The 22,132-nt window shown below is 41.2% G+C and overlaps 1 protein-coding gene across 1 annotated transcript in view; it reads left to right on the top strand.

Annotated features, from left to right (window-relative positions):
* myom2b (myomesin 2b) overlaps window positions 1-22,132 on the top strand; it is a 122,349-nt gene that overhangs the window by 93,457 nt on the left and 6,760 nt on the right. Inside the window, exons 26-32 of the mRNA XM_060821604.1 lie at window positions 9,082-9,226; window positions 9,340-9,399; window positions 9,819-9,886; window positions 15,966-16,079; window positions 17,060-17,147; window positions 19,591-19,629; window positions 19,988-20,093. Of these exons, the coding sequence (XP_060677587.1) occupies window positions 9,082-9,226; window positions 9,340-9,399; window positions 9,819-9,886; window positions 15,966-16,079; window positions 17,060-17,147; window positions 19,591-19,629; window positions 19,988-20,093 (620 nt within the window). The remainder of the gene's footprint in view (window positions 1-9,081; window positions 9,227-9,339; window positions 9,400-9,818; window positions 9,887-15,965; window positions 16,080-17,059; window positions 17,148-19,590; window positions 19,630-19,987; window positions 20,094-22,132) is intronic.

Genomic DNA, 22,132 nt, shown 5'->3' with positions numbered 1-22,132 from the left:
AAGAAATGAGAGGAAATGTGGTTGATGTAGCAAACTTTTGAGTGACATCAAACATCCGCTAGTCATACTCCAACATAGTCCTGACTCAAGTTTATTGAGAAAATAAGAGTAGACGCTATTCTAAACATGCAGGAGATTTGGCAGATGTCAGAAGAAAGCTTTGACTTTTGACCGAGGGCCACACTAATAACAAACTATCCTTCAGATGCATACAAACTTGCTTACTTGGAATTGCTCTTTTTCATGGCAGTATTAAATATTCAATGATATGCAAATATATTTGAGCAGAAACAAGAGAAAATAAAAATCTCTTAAATAGCAGTCAGATTGCTGATGGCACACAAAATGGAAACGCGTTGCTGGAAAAGCGCAGTCCTCACTTTCTGCACAAAATGGAAACATGACTTTGCATCTTTCCAGCATATCAGATTCTTATTTCAGATTTCCTATTTTCTGGAATTTTATTCTCCCCTAAGTTGTATCAGTGATTAACCAACACTTTCAATATAAAAGTACATTTGGAGGTCATTTGGAAATACCTGGAAGAATACATGAATAGGAAGGGAATACAGGGATATACATCCTGTAAGTGAAGACAGTTTTAGTATGGAAGGGAAAAATGTATCGGCACAGGCTTGGAGGGCTAAATGGCTTGTCCCCGTGCTGTATTGTTCCTTGTTCTTTGTCATATGGTGTAGTGGTACATTCCCTACATCCAGAGCAGTAGGTCCCACCTCAGGACTTGATAGACAGGGAATGTATGTCATAAAGCAAGCAAACAGATTGATTGCAAATCCTTATGAAATGCTTTTGACAGGTGGTTAAGAGCAGAGAGGTTCCTGTGCAGAAAAAACTCTTGGTGTGTTGCTATTCCCCCTGGAGAATTCTCCCATTCCTACTCTGACCCATGTACCATACTTGTGAAATAGCTGCAAATTAGTAACCTCCAATGAACACTGAGCATTTAACATATTAAAAGACTCCAGGTACAATTTCTTGTCAATTTTAAGAATCATCTTTGTTCCAATGGATTGGTACAAGTATGCTGGAGCAGTGGTTAGTTGATGAGTAGAATTTGTCTTTCTTAAAACCTGCTTGTTCTTAAAATTCATTTATCAATTGTGAGGTGGCACGGTGGCTCAGTGGTTAGCACTGCTGCCCCACAGTGCCGGGGACCCAGGTTTGATTCCAACCTCAGGCGATTGTCTGTGTGCAGATTGCACATTCTCCCCGTGTCTGTGTGGAATTCCTCTGGGTGCTCCAGTTTCCTCCCACAGTCTAAAGGTGCGAAGGTTAGGTGAATTGGCCATGCTAAATTGCCCATACTGTGCAGGGATGTGTGGGTTAGGTGCATTAGTTGAGGTAAATGTAGCGTAACAGGGCAGGGGTCTGAGTAGGTTACTTTTTGGAGGGTCAGTGTGGACTTGTTGGGCCGAATGGCGTGTTTCCACACTGTAGGGACCCTATTCCATTATATTCTATTGTTTTTCAAGGCTACTCCCTCATGTGTGTTATTATTTAGCCAAGAGAACAGACTGCCATCCTGCATCTAAGTTTTTGTTAGTGTTGCTTTTTCCTTAAACTGACCATAAAACATTTGATCCTTTTTAATCATGCTATCCTCCCTCCATGGATGTGCCTGACCCCTGCTTGAGATCAGAAACTCTCAACAAATGAAGAGATTTTCTCTCAAAAGTCTATTTTGGAGGCAAGGAGCTCACTTAAGGACAGACATTCCTCTGAAGCACTTTAGTGCTTACTTTAGTTTCCCCCAGGGTCACTTTAGGTGCAAGAGACCCCGGGGGAAGTACCTGTCAGGAACAAGTTGAATCTTTTGGAAACAGTAGAGACAGATGACACTGCCAGTCCGCGAGGCGGCCAGATCTGTCAATCAAAAGTTGACGTGGAGACAGAGCGGGAGAGTCGGACATCGCACAGAGCCGTGGTAATAGGGGACTCCATAGTGAGAGGAACTGACCGGGGTTTTTGTGGCAGCAGACGGGACTTAAGGATGGTGTGTTGCCTTCCTGGTGCCATGGTTAAAGACATCACAGACAGAGTGCAGGAAATCCTCAAGGACGAAAGTGAAGAGCCAGAGGTGGTGGTACATGTCAGCACAAATGATGTTAGGAAGAAGAGGAGGAACATACTACAGCAGGACTTTGGAGAACTAGGAAGAGGGCTGAAAAGCAGGACGTCCAATGTAGTTATCTCTGGTTTGCTTCCAGTTTCTCGGGCTGGTGAGGCCAGAAACAGGGAGATAATGGACGTGAACGTGTGGCTGGGGAATTGGTGCAGCAAGCAAGGATTTAAATTCTTGGATCACTGGGGTATGTTTTGTGGGAAGCATACATTCTACAAGAGAGATGGTTTGCACCTTAATAGGTTAAGGACCAGCGTTCTGGCAGGCAGGTTTGCTACTGCAACACAGCTACGTTTAAACTAAGTAGCGGGGGGGAGGTGGCGGGGGACGGGACAAACTGGATGTTTAAGAAGGAAATTGGAGGGAAAGTTAGAACAAGGGAAGTCAAGAAAGACAATTGTATCAATGAGGCAGAAAACTTAGAAAGGGATCATGCTGTAAGGTTGAGTGAAATAGGAGTTGATGGGAAGGGTGAGGGCAGTAACAAATTAAAAATACTATACATGAATGCACGAAGCATTAGAAATAAGATGGATGAGCTTGAGGCTCTTTTGGAAATTGGCAGATACGATATTGTGGGAATAACTGAGACGTGGCTTCAAGTGGACAGGTCCTGGGAAATGAATATTCAAGGCTACACGTGCTATCGTAAGGATAGACTGACGGGCAGAGGGTTGGGGTGGCCATGTTGGTAAGGGATGATATTCAGTCCCTTGCGTGGGGAGACCTAGAATCAGGTGATGTGTTGCTGGTCAAAGCACAGCAGGCCAGGCAGCATCTCAGGAATAGAGAATTCGACGTTTCGAGCATAAGCCCTTCATCAGGAATGAGAGAGAGTAGCCAAGCAGGCTAAGATAAAAGATGGGGAGGAGGGACTTGGGGGGGGCGATGGAGGTGGGATAGGTGGAAGGAGGTCAAGGTGAGGGTGATAGGCCGGAGTGGGGTGGGGGTGGAGAGGTCAGGAAGAGGATTGCAGGTTAGGAGGGCGGTGCTGAGTTGAGGGAACCGACTGAGACAAGGTGGGGGGAGGGGAAATGAGGAAACTGGAGAAATCTGAATTCATACCTTGTGGTTGGAGGGTTCCCAGGCGGAAGATGAGGCGCTCCTCCTCCAGCCGTCGTGTTGTTATGTTCTGCCGGTGGAGGAGTCCAAGGACCTGCATGTCCTCGGTGGAGTGGGAGGGAGAGTTAAAGTGTTGAGCCACGGGGTGATTGGGTTGGTTGGTCCGGGCGGCCCGGAGGTGTTCTCTGAAGCGTTCCGCAAGTAAGCGGCCTGTCTCCCCAATATAGAGGAGGCCACATCGGGTGCAGCGGATGCAATAGATGATGTGTGTGGAGGTACAGGTGAACTTGTGGCGGATATGGAAGGATCCCTTGGGGCCTTGGAGGGAAGTGAGTGTGGAGGTGTGGGCGCAAGTTTACGCCCCTCCCCCAAGTCCCTCCTCCCCATCTTTTATCTTAGCCTGCTTGGCTACTCTCTCTCATTCCTGATGAAGGGCTTATGCTCGAAACGTCGAAATCTCTATTCCTGAGATGCTGCCTGGCCTGCTGTGCTTTGACCAGCAACACATTTGCAGCTGTGATCTCCAGCATCTGCAGACCTCACCTTTTACTAGAATCAGGTGATGTAGAGTCAGTGTGGATAGACCTGAGAAATACTAAGGGTAAAAAGACCCTCTTGGAAGTTATCTACAGGCTCCCAAACAGTAGTCTGGATGTCGGATGTAAGTTAAATCAGGAGCTGAAATTGTCCTGTCGCAAAGATGTTACTACAGTTGTTATGGGGGATTTCAACATGCAGGTAGACTGGAAGAATCAGGATGGTATTGGACCTCAAGAAAGAGACTTTGTGGAATGCCTCAGAGATGGATTCTTAGAACAGCTGGTGCTGGAGCCGACCAGGGAAAAGGCAATTCTGGATCTGGTATTGTGCAACACACCAGAATTGGTCAGAGACCTCGAAGTGAAGGAGCCATTGGGAAGTAGTGACCATAATACAATAAGTTTCAATCTGCAATTTGAAAGGGAGAGGGTTCAATCGGAAGTGACAATTTTTCAGTTGAATAAAGGGAACTATGGAGCTGTGAGGGAGGAGCTGGCCAAAGTTCAATGGTGCAATACCTTAGTAGGGATGACCGTGGAGGAACAATGGCTATTTCTGTGTATACTGCCCAAGTTGCAGGATCAGTTCATTCCAAAAAGGAAGAAAGATCCTAGGAGGAGGCATGGGTGGCCGTGGTTGATGAGGGAAGTTAAGAAACATATAAAGTTAAAAGAGAAAAAGTATAATATAGCAAAGATAAGTGGGAAAACGGAGGACTGGGAAGCTTTTAAAGAACAACAGAGGATTACTAAGAAGGAAATATGCAGAGAAAAAATGAGGTATGAAGGTAAACTGGCCAAAAACATAAAGGAGGATAGTAAAATCTTTTTTAGGTATGTAAAAGGCAAAAAAATGGTTAGGACTAAAATTGGGCCCTTGAAGACAGAAACAGGGGAATATATTATGGGGAACAAAGAAATGGCAGAAGAATTGAATTGGCACTTCAGGTCTGTGTTCACTGGGGAAGACACAAGCAATCTCCCTGAGGTAACAGTGGCTGAAGGACCTGAACTGAAGGGAATTTATATTTGCCAGGAATTGGTGTTGGAGAGACTGTTAGGTCTGAAGGTTGATAAGTCCCCGGGGCCTGATGGTCTACATCCCACGGTACAGAAGGAGGTGGCTCGAGAAATCGTGGATGCGTTGGTGATTATTTTCCAGAGTTCGATAGATTTGGGATCAGTTCCTGAGGATTGGAGGGTGGCTAATGTTATACCACTTTTTAAGAAAAGTGGGAGAGAGAAAGCAGGAAATTATAGACCAGTTAGTCTGACCTCAGTGGTGGGAAAGATGCTGGAGTCTATTATAAATGACACATCTGGATAGTAGTAACAGGATAGGTCAGAGTCAGCATGGATTTATGAAGGGGAAATCATGCTTGACTGATCTTCTGGAACTTTTTGAGGATGTAACTCTGAAGATGGATGAGGGAGATCCAGTAGATGTAGTGTACCTGGACTTTCAGAAAGCTTTTGATAAAGTCCCACATAGGAGTTAGTGAGCAAAATTAGGGCGCATGGTAGTGGGGGCAAAGTACTAACTTGGATTGAAAGTTGATTGGCTGATAGGAAACAAAGAGTAGTGATAAACGGCTCCATTTCGGAATGGCAGGCAGTGACCAGTGGGGTACCACAGGGATCAGTACTGGGACTGCAGCTTTTTACAATATATGTTAATGATATAGAAGATGGTATTAGTAATAACATTAGCAAATTTGCTGATGATACTAAGCTGGGTGGCAGGGTGAAATGTGATGAGCATGTTAGGAGATTACAGGGTGACCTGGACAAGTTAGGTGAGTGGTCAGATGCATGGCAGATGCAGTTTAATGTGGATAAATGTATGGTTATCCACTTTGGTGGCAAGAACAGGAAGGCAGATTACTACCTAAATGGAATCAATTTAGGTAAAGGGGCAGTACAAAGAGATCTGGGTGTTCTTATACACCAGTCAATGAAGGTAAGCATGCAGGTACAGCAGGTAGTGAAGAAGGCTAATACCATGCTGGCCTTCATAACAAGAGGGATTGAGTATAGAAGCAAAGAGGTTCTTCTGCAGCTATACAGGCCCCTGGTGAGACCACACCTGGAGTACTGTGTGCAGTTCTGGTCTCCAAATTTGAGGAAAGACATTCTGGCTATTGAGGGAGTGCAGTGTAGGTTCACGAGGTCAATTCCTGGAATGGCGGGATTACCTTACACTGAAAGACTGGAGCGACTGGGCTTGTATACCCTTGAGTTTAGAAGACTGATTATTAAAGGATTGGACACTCTGGAGGCAGGAAACATGTTTCCGCTGATGGGTGAGTGCCGAACCAGAGGACACAGCTTAAATATACGGGGTAGACCATTTAGGACTGAGATGAGGAGAAACTTCTACACCCAGAGAGTGGTAGCTGTGTGGAATGCTCTGCCCCAGAGGGCAGTGGAGGCCCAGTCTCTGGATTTATTTAAGAAAGAGTTGGATAGAGCGCTCAAGGATTATGGAATCAAGGGTTATGGAGATAAGGCAGGAACAGAATACTGATTAAGGATGATCAGCCATGATCATAATGAATGGTGGTGCAGGCTTGAAGGGCAGAATGGCCTACTCCTGTACCTATTGTCTATTGTCTATAGTTAATGACAGTAAATCATAGTCTAATAGTGAGAAGTTGTGTGTGGAGTCAGAGGAAATAGGGAAAGCACTAAATGAATATTTTTCAACAGTGTTCACTATAGAAAATGAAAATGTTGGTGAGGAAGATACAGAGATACTTGCATCTAGACTAGAAAAGATTGAGATTCACAAGGAAGAGGTATTAGAAATACTGCAGAGTGTGAAAATAGATAAGTCCCCTGGGCCGGATGGGATCTATCCTAGGATCCTCTGGGAAGCAAGGGAAGAGATTACTGAGCCTTTGGCATTGATCTTCAAATCATCACTGTCTACAGGAATGGTGCCTGAGGACTGGAGGATAGCAAATGTGGTTCCCTTGTTCAAAAAGGGTAGTAGAGACAACCCTGGTAATTACACACCAGTGAGTCTCACTTCAGTTGTTGGTAAAGTGTTGGAAAAGGTTATAAGAGATAGGATTTATAGCCATCTAGAAAAGAATAATCTGATCAGGGACAGTCAGCATGGTTTTGTGAAGGGTAGGTCGTGCCTGACAAATCTTACTGAGTTTTTTGACAAAGTGACCAAACAGGTAGATGAGAGTAAACCGGTTGATGTGGTGTATGTGGATTTCAGCAAGGCATTTGATAAGGTTCCCCACAGTAGGCTATTATACAAAATGCGGAGGAATGGGATTGTGGAAGACATAGTAGTTTGGATCAGAAATTGGCTTGCTGAAAGAAAACAGAGGGTTGTAGTTGATGGAACATGTTCATCTTGGTGTCCAGTTACTAGCGGAGTACCGCAAGGGTCAGTGTTGGGTCCACTGCTGTTTGTCATTTTTATAAATGACCTGGATGAGGGCTTAGAAGGGTGGGTTAGTAAATTTGCGGACTACACTAAGGTCAGTGGAGTTGTGGATAGTGACGAACGATGAAGTAGATTGCAGAGAGACATAGATAGGATGCAGAGCTGGGCTGAGAGGCCAGCAAATGGAGTTTAATGTGGACAAGTGTGAGATGGTACACTTTGGCCGGAGTAATCGGAATGCAAAGTACTGGGCTAATGGTAGGATTCTTGGGAGTGCAGATGACCATAGAGATCTCAGTGTCTGTGTACACAGATCCCTGAAAGTTGCCACCCAGATTGACAGAGTTGTTAAGAAGGCATACAGCATTTTAGCCTTTATTAATAGAGGGATTGAGTTCTGGAACCAGGGGGTTATGCTGCAGCTGTACAAAGCTCTGGAACGGCCACACTTGGAGTATTGTGTACAGTTCTGGTCACAGCATTATAAGAAGGATGTGGAAACTTTGGAAAGGGTGCAGAGGAGATTTACTAGGATATTGCCTGGTATGGAAGGAATGTCTTACAAGGAAGGGCTGAGGGCCTTGAGGCTGTTCTCGTTAGAGAGAAGAAGGTTGAGAGATGACTTAATAGAAACATACAAGATAATCAGAGGGTTAGATAGGGTGGACAGGGAGAACCTTTTTCCAAGTATGGGGATGGCAAACACGAGGGGACACAACTTTAAAGTGAGGGGGGATAGGTAAAAGACAGACGTCAGAGGTAGTTTCTTTACTCAGAGGATAGTAAGGGTATGGAATGCTTTACCTCCAACGGTAGTAGATTCACCAAGTTTAAGTGCATTTAAGTTGTCATTGGACAGGTATATGGACGTGCATGGAATAGTGTAGGTGGGATGGACTTCAGATTAGTATGACAGGGCGGCGCAACATCAAGGGCCACAGAGCCTGTACTGCGCTGTAATGTTCTATGTTCTATGTTCTATGAACAAATACTGAGAAGCTTCAGCTAAGTGTTTCACATTCAAATAGAAAGAAACATTTTAAAAGTGTATGGCAGGGTATAGGGGAATTGGCCTTAAGGTTAACCCAGGCTTGATAGACTGATGTACTACAATAGAAAACAAAACTTGACATAATATAAAACATGCTACAAGTACACTATCATTTTCATTTCATTAACACCACCGGATGAAATTTCATTTTAAATTCTTTATTTTGTGTGACTATAGAGCACAGTAATGAGACTTAAATCCAGTTTTAAAATCTTTTATCCCCCAATCCTTTTGCAATTAACTCTTTCTTGCCTTTTATTTCTTGTACCATATTCTGGCCTTTACAATTCTACTCTGAAACTAACTGGTAGGAGATGCAGAAGAGATGATCACCTTATTCAGCTGGCATCAACTTTGGGGAAACTCCTTTCCTTCTTTCTACATGAAGGCTGAAGCCTTGTTAATGGAAAATCATTAGAAATTGTAATATTCCACAATGCATTAAGGTTTCATGTCACGTGATTCATCCATCTTGTAGAGTTCAACCAAGGAGTTTAAGAGTGCACCTCACAGCAGTTGTCTCATACATGACCTTTACACAGGAGAACAATGCATTTGCACATAGACCAGTAGGCCATCTAGCCTTTAGGGCTTGTTATACCAATGATACATTGTCAACTTCATTTACACACATCCCTTGATAACTTTACCTAAAAGAAAAGTCTTCAAAGCTCAAATCCACTTAGTCTTTTAATGCAAATAATCACTGATTGCCATTGCACACCAGATATGTCAGAAAGGGATCTCACCGCAGTACAATTTTTTTATTCAATGCTGCAGTTGTTACTAAAGCATGTCTTTAAATCTGTTCTGCTAATTTAAGGAACTATATTACATGTGCATCCACGCAAAGAGAAATTTCATTTGGTTTTCTTCACAGGATCACAAGATTACTTTTAATAAGTCTACTGGTATGATTGAGATGGTGATGGAGCAGTTCACAAGTAAGAATGAAGGAACTTACACTGTCCAAATACAGGATGGCAAGGCCAAAAATCAGTCCGCTCTGGTTTTGATTGGGGATGGTAAGTGTGCTTTCACCTCAGTATTACATTCAGCTTTTTTTGCACCCAGTGTTGTATGAACTGGGTGGGTTTCATTGCCTGTGATTATTGTCCTGATTGATTGCTCTTTTTAGTATTTAAGGCTGCCCTGGAGGAAGCGGAGTTCCAGAGGAAAGAATTCTTGAGAAAACAAGGTAAGACATGAATGGCCTTTGACTTGGATACAGCATCTGTAAGATTTTCTCTGTTCTGCCTTTTTAAAAATTGGCTTGACGTGGTACAAAACAGCACCTGTTAATGTAGCTCAATATTGTGTTTTAACAATAAAGTCCTCCATCTGCTATTTTGAAGAAAATGCTGGTTAATATCTCATTGCAACAGACGAGAAAAGACTTTTGTGCAAATGCATCAAACTTAATGGAACTCATCACAGAATTCAACTTTGCTGTGTTTCTTAGCTTATCTGAATTTTATAATTTCCTCAATCTCTGATAAATGTTTCTTTTCTTACTTGCCTTTTCACATGCTTGGTATTCCTCCTTCCATCCTGGGCTGATACGTTATTATACAGTGTACCATTATTTCAACTGAATTAACTTTGTCTCCTATCTAGGGCCTCATTTTGCAGACTACCTGTCGTGGCATGTGACTGAGGATTGCATTGTTGAGTTGATATGCAAGGTAGGGACATCACCAAGGTTAGATGTTATAAACCAATAAAAACAGTGTGGGATGGACACAAATTTAGTAATGTTAAGTAATTGTCATGAATACATCCTCAGAGTGCTATCATCAGGGAGCTGTTAGACATCCCTACACTTTACAGACCTTGACATTTTGCCATCTTGGTTTCCTACAATTTAGAAAGATGAGCATGAATACTTGCATAAAATACTCTCCACTTAAAACTGTTAATATTATTCACAGTAGAATGCAAAGGTTTTGCATTTATAAGATCACAAGAAATAGGAACAGGATTAGTCCATCAAGTCTGATCTTATTGAACGGCGAGTCATTCAAGATGAACATAGCTGATCTGACTGTGGGCTTAGTTCAACTTTATTCCATATCACTGTAAACCTTAACTCCTTTGTCGATCAGAATTCTATCTAACCCACCCTTGAATATATTCAACGTCCCATTCTTCATTCCTCTCTGCTAAAAATGCTTCCAAAGACTAATGATCCTCTGAATGGAGACTTTCCTCCTCATCTCCCTATTACATGGGAAACCCGTTAGCTTTAAATTGTGCCCCCTAGTTTGACATCTCTCTCCGAGAGGAAAGTCCTCTCAATCCTGTCAAACTGACTTAGAACCTGAACTGCGTTATTCATGTCTCATTCTTCTAAACTCCAGTAAGAATAGGCCCAACCTCTCCAAGTATTCCTAATAAGTCAAACCTATTCATGCTGGGAATTATTCTTATAAACCTTCTCAGAATTACTTCTAATGGAAGTATATCCTTTTAATAAGGAGATCCAAACTATACATTACATTCCGGATGTGATACCACCAATATCCTGTACAATTGTAGTAATTCATTGTGACTTTCATACTGCATCCCTTTACAATAAAGACTAACATTTCACTTGTACTAATATCCCGGCTGCCTCGGCATCCCAGTTTATTGAGAGTGGAAAGGACAGAAATACCAGAGTCTCTGGCTGCAATCATCTCATCATCCTTCGATATGAGAGTGGTGTTTGAATATGGAAGATTCATTTCTGGATCCCTGTTCACAAAAAGGAATGAGGGATAAACCTGATTTTTAAAAGCATATCCGTTTAATCGTAGTGATAGGGAAACTTCCAGAGACCAGTCAAAGATAACATAAGTTGCCACTTCATAGAACAGACATTAATACAATGGTGGTCAGCATAGATTTGTTAAAAGCAAAAAGTGTCTCATGAGCTTGATGTGTTCTTGACAGAAAAAAGGTAGAAGTTTGATAAAGTTAAAGTAAATGAAATTGAATATGTGGACTTTAAAATGCAGTTTATAAAGTGCTACATAATGGACTTGTTACCAAAATTGAAACCTATTTGGAATTGAAGGGACAATAGTAACACAGCTACAAAATTAGATTAGAACAGAAAGTAGAAACTGGTTGAGTTCAGTTATTGGCCAGACTGAAGGAAAATATGCAGTGGTATCCCAGGCATGGGGAGAGGCAGCAAAGTTTGAAGATTGCAGATGGCACAAAGCTTGCAAGTAATGGAAACTAAAAAAAGGTAGGATTCCTCCTTGGGAAGACACAAGCAGGCTTATAAAACAGGCAGACACATGACATTAAATTGAATGCAGAAACTTCTGAAGCGATACACTCTTAAAAGAAAAATGAGTAAATGTGGAAACCAATAAATCAAAGCAAATACTGTGCATATAAGAAATCTGAAATAAAAACAATGCTTGAGAAATTCAACAGGTCTGGTAGCATCTATGAACAGAATAAAATAAAAACAAATGGACCTGAAATGTTAATTCTGTTTCTGTCTCCACAGACGCTGCCAGACCTGCTGAGTTTCTCCAGCACTTCATTTGTACTTTAGGAAAAATTGAAGACTTGCATTTATATTTAAATTTTCATGGCCACTGAACCATTCCATAATGCTGTGGAGCCAGTGAAATACTATTTGAAATGTGATCACTGTTGGAAAGTAGGAAGTGTGGCAGTCAATTTGCAGACAGTCAACACCCACAAGCTGTGATATGATAGTGAGGGAGAGTATAAATATTATAGTTGTGAAATGATATGGAAATCTTTGAAAGTGTCAGAACAAGTTGAAGCAGTTGATTAAAGAACGTATTAGATTTTTTGGTCCTACAATCACATATAGATTACAGAAATCGGGTGACACAGGGACCCCATGAACCAAGAGGCCCTCTTCCCCCTCTGTCTTCCTTTTGCACTTCCCCATCTCTCTCCCGGATACCAATCTCACACCTCCCTTTCCTGGATCCTCGCAATCTCTCTGTCCTGTCAGTTCTGACCTCTTCCACTGCTCCCTGCCACATTCCCCCCAACTGCCAAAATCTGCGCACACGCAATTTAAAGTGGCACAAAGCGTACATGCATTAGTGTCATCAAATGCAGCCCTGATTTGTCCCGACAGTACATTACCCTTATTGTTGGTGACCTGTAAACCACTTCTTCCAAGACATCTTGCACCATGTTGTTTCTCAGTTCCACCTAAACACATTCTCAATCCCTGTTCTTTCAATCAAAGGTCCTGTCTTCCCTAAACCACCGATTCCATCACTTATTACAAGCACTAACTTTATGACTACCCATCCTCAGTGTCAAATTTTCTTTAATATTCAATTCCCAGTCTTGGTCACCCTGCAATCGTATCTCCATAATGACAATTAAATCAGCTTTTTTCACTTCTTCTAGAATCATCAATTCATCCATCTTGTGATGAATGCATGCATGTAGAGGGTATTTTTATTCTACCTTTTTAGTATCATTCTTGATTTCACTCTGGTTGATTCTAGATTTGTTTTCCATTTTCATTTACAGCTTTTGTATTTCCCATAAACAGCTTTGTTTTAATTCTATTTGAATTGCCACTCAAGTTCTCTTCTTGACAAGATGTTGTGGTTCTGTTCACCGAGCTGGAAGTTTTTGTTGCAAACGTTTCGTCCCCTAGCTAGGAGACATCATCAGTGCTCTGGAGCCTCCTGCAAAGTGCTTCTTTGATGTTTCTTCCGGTATTTATAGTGGTCTGTCCTTGCCGCTTCCGGGTGTCAGTTTCAACTACCAAATGAAGGATTCTGATCCCACACCACAACTCACCAATAGAATAAATAACACACTAAGAAATCTACAAAAAAACGGACAGATAACCAAAGCTGACCTACAAAGAATGAAACCGGAAAGCAACAACACCCCTAGATTCTATGGACTACCCAAAGTACACAAACCAGACATCCCACTCAGACCCATAGTATCACTACCAGGGACACCAGCATACAAACTGGCCAAAGAACTACAACAGAAACTGAAACACCTGGTCAGCGGATCCAAACACTCCATACAATCAACACAGGAATTCTTGGATGCCATCAGGAATACACACATAGACAAAGAAGAAACCATGATCTCATTCGACGTGACGGCACTGTTCACTTCGATTGACAAAACCCTAGCCAGAGAAACAATAGCCAACCTACTGGACATACAGAACAGAAAACAGGAGGCGGAACCTATCAACAAAGAAGGCACACTTAAACTACTGGACTTGTGCCTCACTACACACTTTACATTCAACAATCAGATATACGAACAAATCAACGGAACACCCATGGGATCACCAATCTCGGGACTCATAGCAGAGGCAGTTATGCAAAGGTTAGAACAAACAGCCCTACCACAAATTCAACCCAAACTCTGGGTCAGATATGTCGATGACACATTTGTAATCATCAAAAACACGGAAATAGAAAAAACACACGGATCATCAACGCCATACTCACAGGAATCCGATTCACGAGAGAAGAAGAAAAGGATAGCCAACTCCCATTCCTAGACGTGATAGTACAGAGAACACCGAACGGAGAATTCACCACAAGGGTACACAGGAAAACAACACACACAGACCAAGTCCTAAACTATGAAAGTAACCACCCCAACACACACAAATGAAGCTGCATCAGGACACTATTCAAAAGAGCCACAACACACTGCAGTACACTAGAACTGCGAAAAGAGGAAGAGGAACACCTATACAAGGTATTCGCCAAAAACGGATACCTGCGCAACTTTATCAACAGATGCCTAAGAGATAGACCACGGAACGAGGACATGCCACAACCAAAAGGATTAGCCACATTACCATACATCAGGAGCGTTTCAGAACTGACAGCCAGACTACTGCGACCCTTAGGACTCCTAATGGCACACAAACCAACAGCCACGCTCAGACAACAACTTACTAGAACAAAGGAGCCGATACCCAACATGAGCAAAACTAATGTAGTTTACAAAATACCATGCAAGGACTGCACAAAACACTACATAGGACAAACAGGAAGACAACTAACAATCCGCATACATGAACATCAACTAGCCACGAAACGACACGACCAGCTATCCCTAGTAGCCACACACTCAGATAACAAGCAACATAAATTCGACTGGGAAAACACTACTACCATAGGGCAAGCCAGACAGAGAACAGCCAGGGAATTCCTAGAGGCATGGCATTCATCCACAAACTCCATCAACAAACACATCGACCTGGACCCAATATACCAACCACTACAGCGGACAGCTGAAACTGACACCCGGAAGCGGCAAGGACAGACCACTATAAATACCGGAAGAAGCATCAAAGAAGCGCTTCGCAGGAAGCTCCAGAGCACTGATGATGTCTCCTAGCCAGGGGACGAAACGTTTGCAACAAAAACTTCCAGCTCGGCGAACAGAACCACAACAACGAGCACTCGAGTTACAAATCTTCGCACAAATCTTGACAAGATATTTTAAGTCCATCAGCACTAATGAATCTAACCATAAGGGTATTAGATGTAAAATGTTGTGCTCTGGTGTAAACTGTCTTCCACATACAAGGTCTACCTGCCCCAGATCTGATCTTATTAGCACAATTCTAAAGCCTCCCTCCTGCACCATTTTGCCAGCCCCTACCCACTTATACATGTCATCATTTACCCCCACTTACATACCCCTATCATGCGTTTAGCCACCTATCCCTATACATTCCCCTACCCATTCACTCTCATCAATCATCTATCCTTTTATCTGATCCTGAAAGTTCACACTAGGACTTTAAACTTGCCATACAGCAACTAGTGCCATAAAGCATTTTTTTTAATTCATTCAAAGATTGATGGCATTGCTGACCAGGCTAGCATTTATTGCGCATCCCAGAGAATAGTTAAGAATCAACCACATTGTTGTGGGTCTGGAATCACATAAAGTCCAGACCAGGTAAGGATGTCAGTTTCCTTTCCTAAAGGATATTAGTGAACAGATGTTTTTTTTTCCAACAATCAACAATGGATTCATGGTCATAGTGAGTTTTGAGATTTGTAGCTCAGGTTGAGGTTCTGGATGTAGGTTTGCTCACTGAGCTGGAAGGTTCGTTTTCAATCGTTTCATCACCATACTAGGTAATATCATCAGTGAGCCTTCGGATAAAGCACTGGTGATATGGCCCGCTTTCTATTTGTGTTTAGGTTTCCTTGGGCTGGTGACATCATTGTCAGTGGTGACATCATTTCAGGTGGTGGAGTCATTTCCTGTCCTTTTTCCCAGGGGCTGGTAAATGGGATCCAAGTCAATGTGTTTGTTATAGAGTTCTGGCTGGATCCAATGCGAAATGTCTGAAAACGAACCTTTCAGCTCAGCAAGCAAACCTATATCCATTCATGGCCATGATTAGACTTTTAATTTCAGGCTTTTATTGAATTCAAATGTCACCAAATGTCATATTGGGATTCGAACTCAAGTCCCCAGAACATTGCCTGAGTAGCTGTATTAACATCCCGGCGATAATACCAGGGCCCATCACCCTTCCTAATGTCATGTCCTGTCCTCCCCTGAACTTCTTGCATTCTGGTAGAATTGTGTCAAAGCTAGGCCAGGAAGACACAAAAAATGTACAGTATCGTCTAGTCAACAGAATTTAAGAACCAGCAGCAATCCTGCGAACATCACTGCTGCTTGGGCCATTGTTAAAAATTGTGAGTTTACCAATATTTGTTTATTAAAGTGTTTCACTTCAACTGTATACGACAGGTGGCAAACACGAAGAAGGAAACGGTGTTCGGTTGGTACAAAGATTATGTAGCTGTTCCTGCTGAGGAGCCACCTAACCCCCAGACAGGAGAAAGCAAGCTGTCAATTCCTGAGGTAAAATTCATTGACAAAAAGTCTGACACAAAAGACAATTGAAGCATCCAGAGTTGTGTCTAAGTAATTTCACTTTAAATGTTTTATTATCTCCTACTAATTTATTTTATTCAAATCAATTACTGGCATGTATATATAAGGAAAGAATTAATAGCAAACATAAAGAGATTTGATCTTTTAAAGTGTAACTTCTCATATACAAAAAAACGTAATTACTGAATATTTTTCCACAGTCAAAGATAACTCAAAATAAAGCATTCACTGACCACAAAGAGGCTTTGCAGATGCAGTTTTCCCTCTGCATTCATGGTTTGAATGAAAGTGAGAGTCATTGACTGTAACCTGAATGGCAAAATCTACTTGCATTTCAGTGGTGCTATCAGCTCAATTTTATTGCAGGTTTCGGAACACTAACATCCAATTCAAACAGGAGTCCTGACCAAACACTTGCTGCTGCATGAATGACTCAGAGATCTTCCTGGAGACAGTCTCTTAATTGTCTCAATGTCTCTCAAGCCAAGCATCAATTGGTCAAAAAAACAGTTTTCAAGTATTAGGTAAAAACAATGACTGCAGATGCTGGAAACCAGATTCTGGATCAGTGGTGCTGGAAGAGCACAGCAGTTCAGGCAGCATCCAACGAGCAGCGAAATCGACGTTTCAGGCAAAATTCCTGATGAAGGGCTTTTGCCTGAAACGTCGATTTCACTGCTGGTTGGATGCTGCCTGAACTGCTGTGCTCTTTCGTTTTCAAGTACTGCCATTCTTGGATCAATAATGTTCCCAAGGCAATGTTTTGGGAATAATTTTTCAATATTTAAACTCTCTGCAGAGAGAGAATTATCTCTTATGGAGAATGGCAGAGTGGTGATTGGATTCCTGTTTGTTTATTAGGTAGTGCAGTAGTTACTGCTACAGTTTCTTTTGATGTTGTGTAAAGTTGTCTCTAATTTCTAATAAATTAATATCTTTATCTTTAGTTCTCTAGAAAGGATATGGGCGAGTACAAGATGACGCTGAAAGATGACAAAGGGCAGGATGTTACAGTACTGGAGGTGGCTGGCAAAGGTTTGTTTGATTTCTTCAAGTTGATTCTTAGATTATGGGCTCCTACTCCAGCATTGGTGGGTCACTGTTGTCTGAATTATCAGTGTAATTTTAATTTTGTGCGGTAAACTTCATCAACATTGTGTGAATGGGTTCCCTCCCAATGCATAAGAAAGCATGATAGAACAGGGGTAGAAAGAAGCAGGGAGTAATTGCATCTCCTGCCATTTTCCCAGTCAGATTATGTCCACTTTAATTGCATATAACTGACCAGAAGATCTGCTCCATTTGTTCATGTATTTTCAAACAGCAAGTAAAAGAAACTTATGTCACTTTATTCCCTTTACTTAAGAATTTATAGTATAAAATAGATATGATAATAAGATGGTGATGTATGGAATAATATAATGCTAATGTCAAAAGTCAAGTGTAAAGATGCAATAGTCTGCACTAGTGATTGATGTATTTGCAGAGAACAGTATTATGTACAGTCATCGATATTTGTTAGACCTTGCAGAATCAGATAGCAGTGACTCTTGTGTAACAGAAAGCCATTGCACACAATACCAGAAGAGACAAGGATAGTCTTCTCTCTAAGGTGCAGAGTAGAACACCAAGTAAGAAGCCACATAAGAGCAGAAACCAAATTTTAACCATATTATTCAGTGCCAATTTGCTCACAATTCTACAATATGCACTATGAGCAGATCAGGTTCATTCACAGTGGTATATTCCCAGAAATTTAGCCTTTTACTTTTCAGTCTTTGTACTGTGATGATGGGACACATCAAAGTATTGATAACTGTGAGGAGGGTAATTTTAAACTTCAAGAGGACATAGACAAGCAGTGGGTGAAATGTAATATAGAGAAAAATGACATCATTCATTTCCGTCAGACAAATATGGAGAGATGATGTAAAACAAAGGTTTAATTTCAAAGCAGTAATCAGGAGCAGAGGAGTCCAAAGGTATATGGAGACAACTCCATTCAAGGAGGTAGGACCAGGTGAGAGATGGAAGACAAAACATACTGTACCCTGGCAGAAGTAGGTTATGCAGATGCTGGAGATTAGAGTCAAGATTAGAGTGGTGCTGGAAAAGCACAGTGGGTCAGGCAGCATCCGAGGAGCTGGAAAATTGTGTTTTGGGCAAAAGCCTTATTCCTGATGAAGGGCTTTTGCCCAAAATGTCAATTTTCCTGCTCCTTGGATGCTACCTGACCTTCTGTGTTTTTCCAGCACCACTCTCGTACCATACCCTATCTTTATTAATCAGGACATAAGTTACAATAACTGATGAAAACCTTAAGCCTGAAACATTGATTCTCCTCCTCCTTGGATGCCTGCCTGACCTGCTGTGCTTTTCCAGCACCACACTCTCTACTCTGATCTCCAGCATTTGCAGTCCTCACTTTCTCCCATAAGTTACAATAAATCTATAAAAGTCAGTGGGTCCACTTCAATTGAAGCATTATGTCCAGCTTTTGGGTATCACACTTTAGGAATGAATGGAGTTGTCTCCATATACTTTTGGACTCCTCTGCTCCTGATTACTCCTTTGAAATTAAACCTTTGTTTTACATCATCTCTCCATATTTGTCTGACGGAAATGAATGATGTCATTTTTCTCTATATTAAATTTCACCCACTGCTTGTCTATGTCCTCTTGAAGGCATTAGGATGCAAAAAGAAATTCAAGAATGCTTCCAGGCTGAGCAGCTTCAATTATAGATATTTTCTATCGACCTTTTCAGAGATGTTGTTATACTTTTCTGAGCCTTGAACTCAGTCCTCCTAACTCAGAGGTAAGGGCACTACCACAAGATCCCCTCAGCTTCAGTCATTTAGGTAGGACAGGCTGGGGCTGTTCTGCTGAGTGAAGGGAAGAGAAGATTGCGAGGAGATTTGATAGAGAGGCACACAATCAACAAGATTCTGGACAGACTACACATGAAGAAACTAATGGTGGCGGGATCAAGAATCAAAGGGCATCAACTTAAGCAATTGTCAGAAGAAATAGCAATGGAAAACCTTTATTGTTCAATGCAGTGAGTGGCTAAGATCTGGAATGCACTGCTTGCAAGTTATTTGGCAAAATTCAATTGTGGGTTTCAAAAGAGAATTGGATTATTATCTGAAGTGGAAGTATTTTGAGAGATAAATGAAATAAATAAATAAAAATCAAACAGTAGGACTAGGTAAATTAACTTTGCAGAGAGACTGCAATCCCAATAGCAGCTTGTTGCGTTGTGTGATGCTATAATTTCGAATGCTGTATGCTTTTGTCAAATTATGCAGGGGCAATGACTTTGAAGTTTATGGTTAAGTAGATGTTTGTGAATAAACAGTTAACACATTAATTAAGCAGCTTACTGCTTCAGTAAACAAGAAATTAATTTCATATAATCACATTAAATAGTCACATGATGTATAATAAGCTAAATGGCATGCCTTTTCTATTTTAGTGTATGAAGAAATTGTCCAGGAAATTAGCAGAATTAGTGGTAAGTGACTGATTTCCAACTCCAACCTATTATGCTCCATTCGGATTTACAGTTCTGGTCCTGTTGTACCGAAGTTATGTGCCAGGGCAAGAATATACATGGCTTGCTCTTTATTGCCACCAGGGGTAGCTATTGAGTTTTGTGCATTGTTATACATTTACATAAGTAAATAGTAATAACAAGCAGAAAAAATTCATCCTGAATATTTTAAAATGAGCTAGCCAACTGACAAGCTGTAAATATTTGATACATTTTTACTCTGCATAATACTTCACATGAGTTAGATGAAGTACTTCTTGTTTCACCCAACAGATGTGAATGCTTGTGTTTGTACTATTTTTAAGCTGTTAACTTTCAGGGTCTTCTGCTTCTGAACTGAAGATAAAATGCACCCCAGAAGGGATCAGACTTCAGTCCTTCTTGAAGTACTACATGGAGGACATGAAGGTTTTCTGGTATCACAAGTACGTGAAACTGAGCTTACATTAACTAAATAGATAAATGGCATGTTTAGGAAGTAAATATTCTGACTGTGCAGACTTGTTATGTTTCAATCTACTGAACTACCTGGGGATCAGGGGAGTAAGGGGGAGCCATTTGAAATCTTCTGATAAAGGAATAATAGTCACCATTTCAGTTCTTAGGAGTTTATTCAATATAATCTAATGTAAGCTACCAACTTGTCAATAAGGTTCTGGATGTACTAAAATTCAGTATTAAAATAGTTGACTGTAATTTGGGTTTTAATTAAACCATTTTATACCTTTAACAGCTTTGTAGAAATTCCTCTTGTCATTCTGATCAACATAGACTTAAAAGTCTCTGGCTGTTTTAGCCCATTAGCCCCACATGCATTTTGCATCCTTTGTGGGATCTGTTGCTCTCCTGGAGTGATTCCTCCTTGATGTTTCATTGGAAATTTACATTTTTTTTCCCCCCTGCAACAGTTCCTTAATTTGATCATGGTTTTCATCAAACCAATCACAGTGGTTTCTTCCCTCTCCTCCCAGGACACCATGGGAAGGTTGACCATTACAGAATTTTCTTCAGAGAACAGCTGTTTCTCACCTGATTTATTCACAGTACTCTAATGCCACTTGTGGTCTAGCTCATTTTGGTGAGATGATAAATTTAACCATCTAGAAGCATTAAGCATGAAACCATGGCTCCTGTGATTTGTACAATACTCCAATCCTCTCATACCATCTTTTATGTTGCTCTGCCAGCTGATCACAAAGTCAATCTGATTCTAATTTTTAGATCTTGATTGCATCCCAGTGTTTGGAACGTTGTCTTTTGGATGCTATTGGTGACTTGACATATTCCAGAAATTGCAAAGATCCAGCAGAATTATGGCATTGCCATTGTATTTCCCCAAACAGCACCTTCCCTAGGATATCATTCCCAAACCTACAGAGATCTCCTGCCCTTTTCTTTTCACAATGAGTCTGTTATCTATTTGACGCCCGGTGTCTCATAGAACTGGTCCACAGAACATGTCAGTGTTGGACCGTGTGTGATCTATGATTAGTGGACAACAGGAATGTGACAGAGGTAGATGTAGAGTCATGAAGCAATCATTAACACCTCTATGAAGACCTTCAAAACTTTTTCTGAAGTCAGAGTTGATAGCAAAACCAAAACCTTCTTTCACATCAAGAAGTTAAGTAGAGTTCTTTTCTATTTTATTTGTTTCACTCACAATATAGACTTGGTAAATACTTAACAAATGTATTTTGGGACATAACCAGATGTGTGTAAAAGAGTCAGTAGGGAGAGCACTCAAGAAAGACTTGCACTTGGAGATGCATTGTACTTGGTCAATCCCACACTTGCCTAGTCTTGGGTTCATGTTCCTGTGGCTTGATGTGTCGAGATGACTGAAGGTGTGGTGACTAAAATCAAAGATCTGCAACACCTTCTGACCCTTAGCCAATGAACTAATAAGGGAAGACTATTTTCTGTACTACAAGCATCAAGGTAGTTTGTTTTTGTGCATATGGATAAGACTGGTTGGAGATGGGCATTCATCCTCATATGGGCATGAGCCCACCTGCTCCTTTACCCGGTTACCTCTCTGAGCTTGCATAGATACTAAGGTGTGGCTGGGTTGCTCATGCACAGCAGCTGTGTGAGGGCTGGGTGAATATTGAGGACTAGGTACAGGTAGCCAGCCAGCTACAAAGTAGGAAGTAGATGACTTCTATTTAAGGGACTATCTTTGACACACATCCCACCCGTTAGACTACATATGAACCAAACTTGCAAAGTGTTCTTTAATTTGGAAATATATCATTTTTTAAATCTTTGCACAATTTATTTTATATTTAACTAATTGGTCCCATTTTCTAAAATAAACTGTAAGCATGAAATCATGGTTCTAACAATTTTATTTTAGAAAATAAAATGACATTCAAATAAAACATCTTCTGTTCATGCAAGGTTTAAAATTACTTGGAATGAGCTTCAGTTATTAAAGAGACAGTGACAGTGTGATAATGAA

The sequence above is a fragment of the Hemiscyllium ocellatum genome, chromosome 3 (genome assembly GCF_020745735.1).
Source record: "Hemiscyllium ocellatum isolate sHemOce1 chromosome 3, sHemOce1.pat.X.cur, whole genome shotgun sequence".
NCBI classification, from domain to species: Eukaryota; Metazoa; Chordata; class Chondrichthyes; order Orectolobiformes; family Hemiscylliidae; genus Hemiscyllium; species Hemiscyllium ocellatum.
This window is presented reverse-complemented; position numbering and strand designations above follow the sequence as displayed.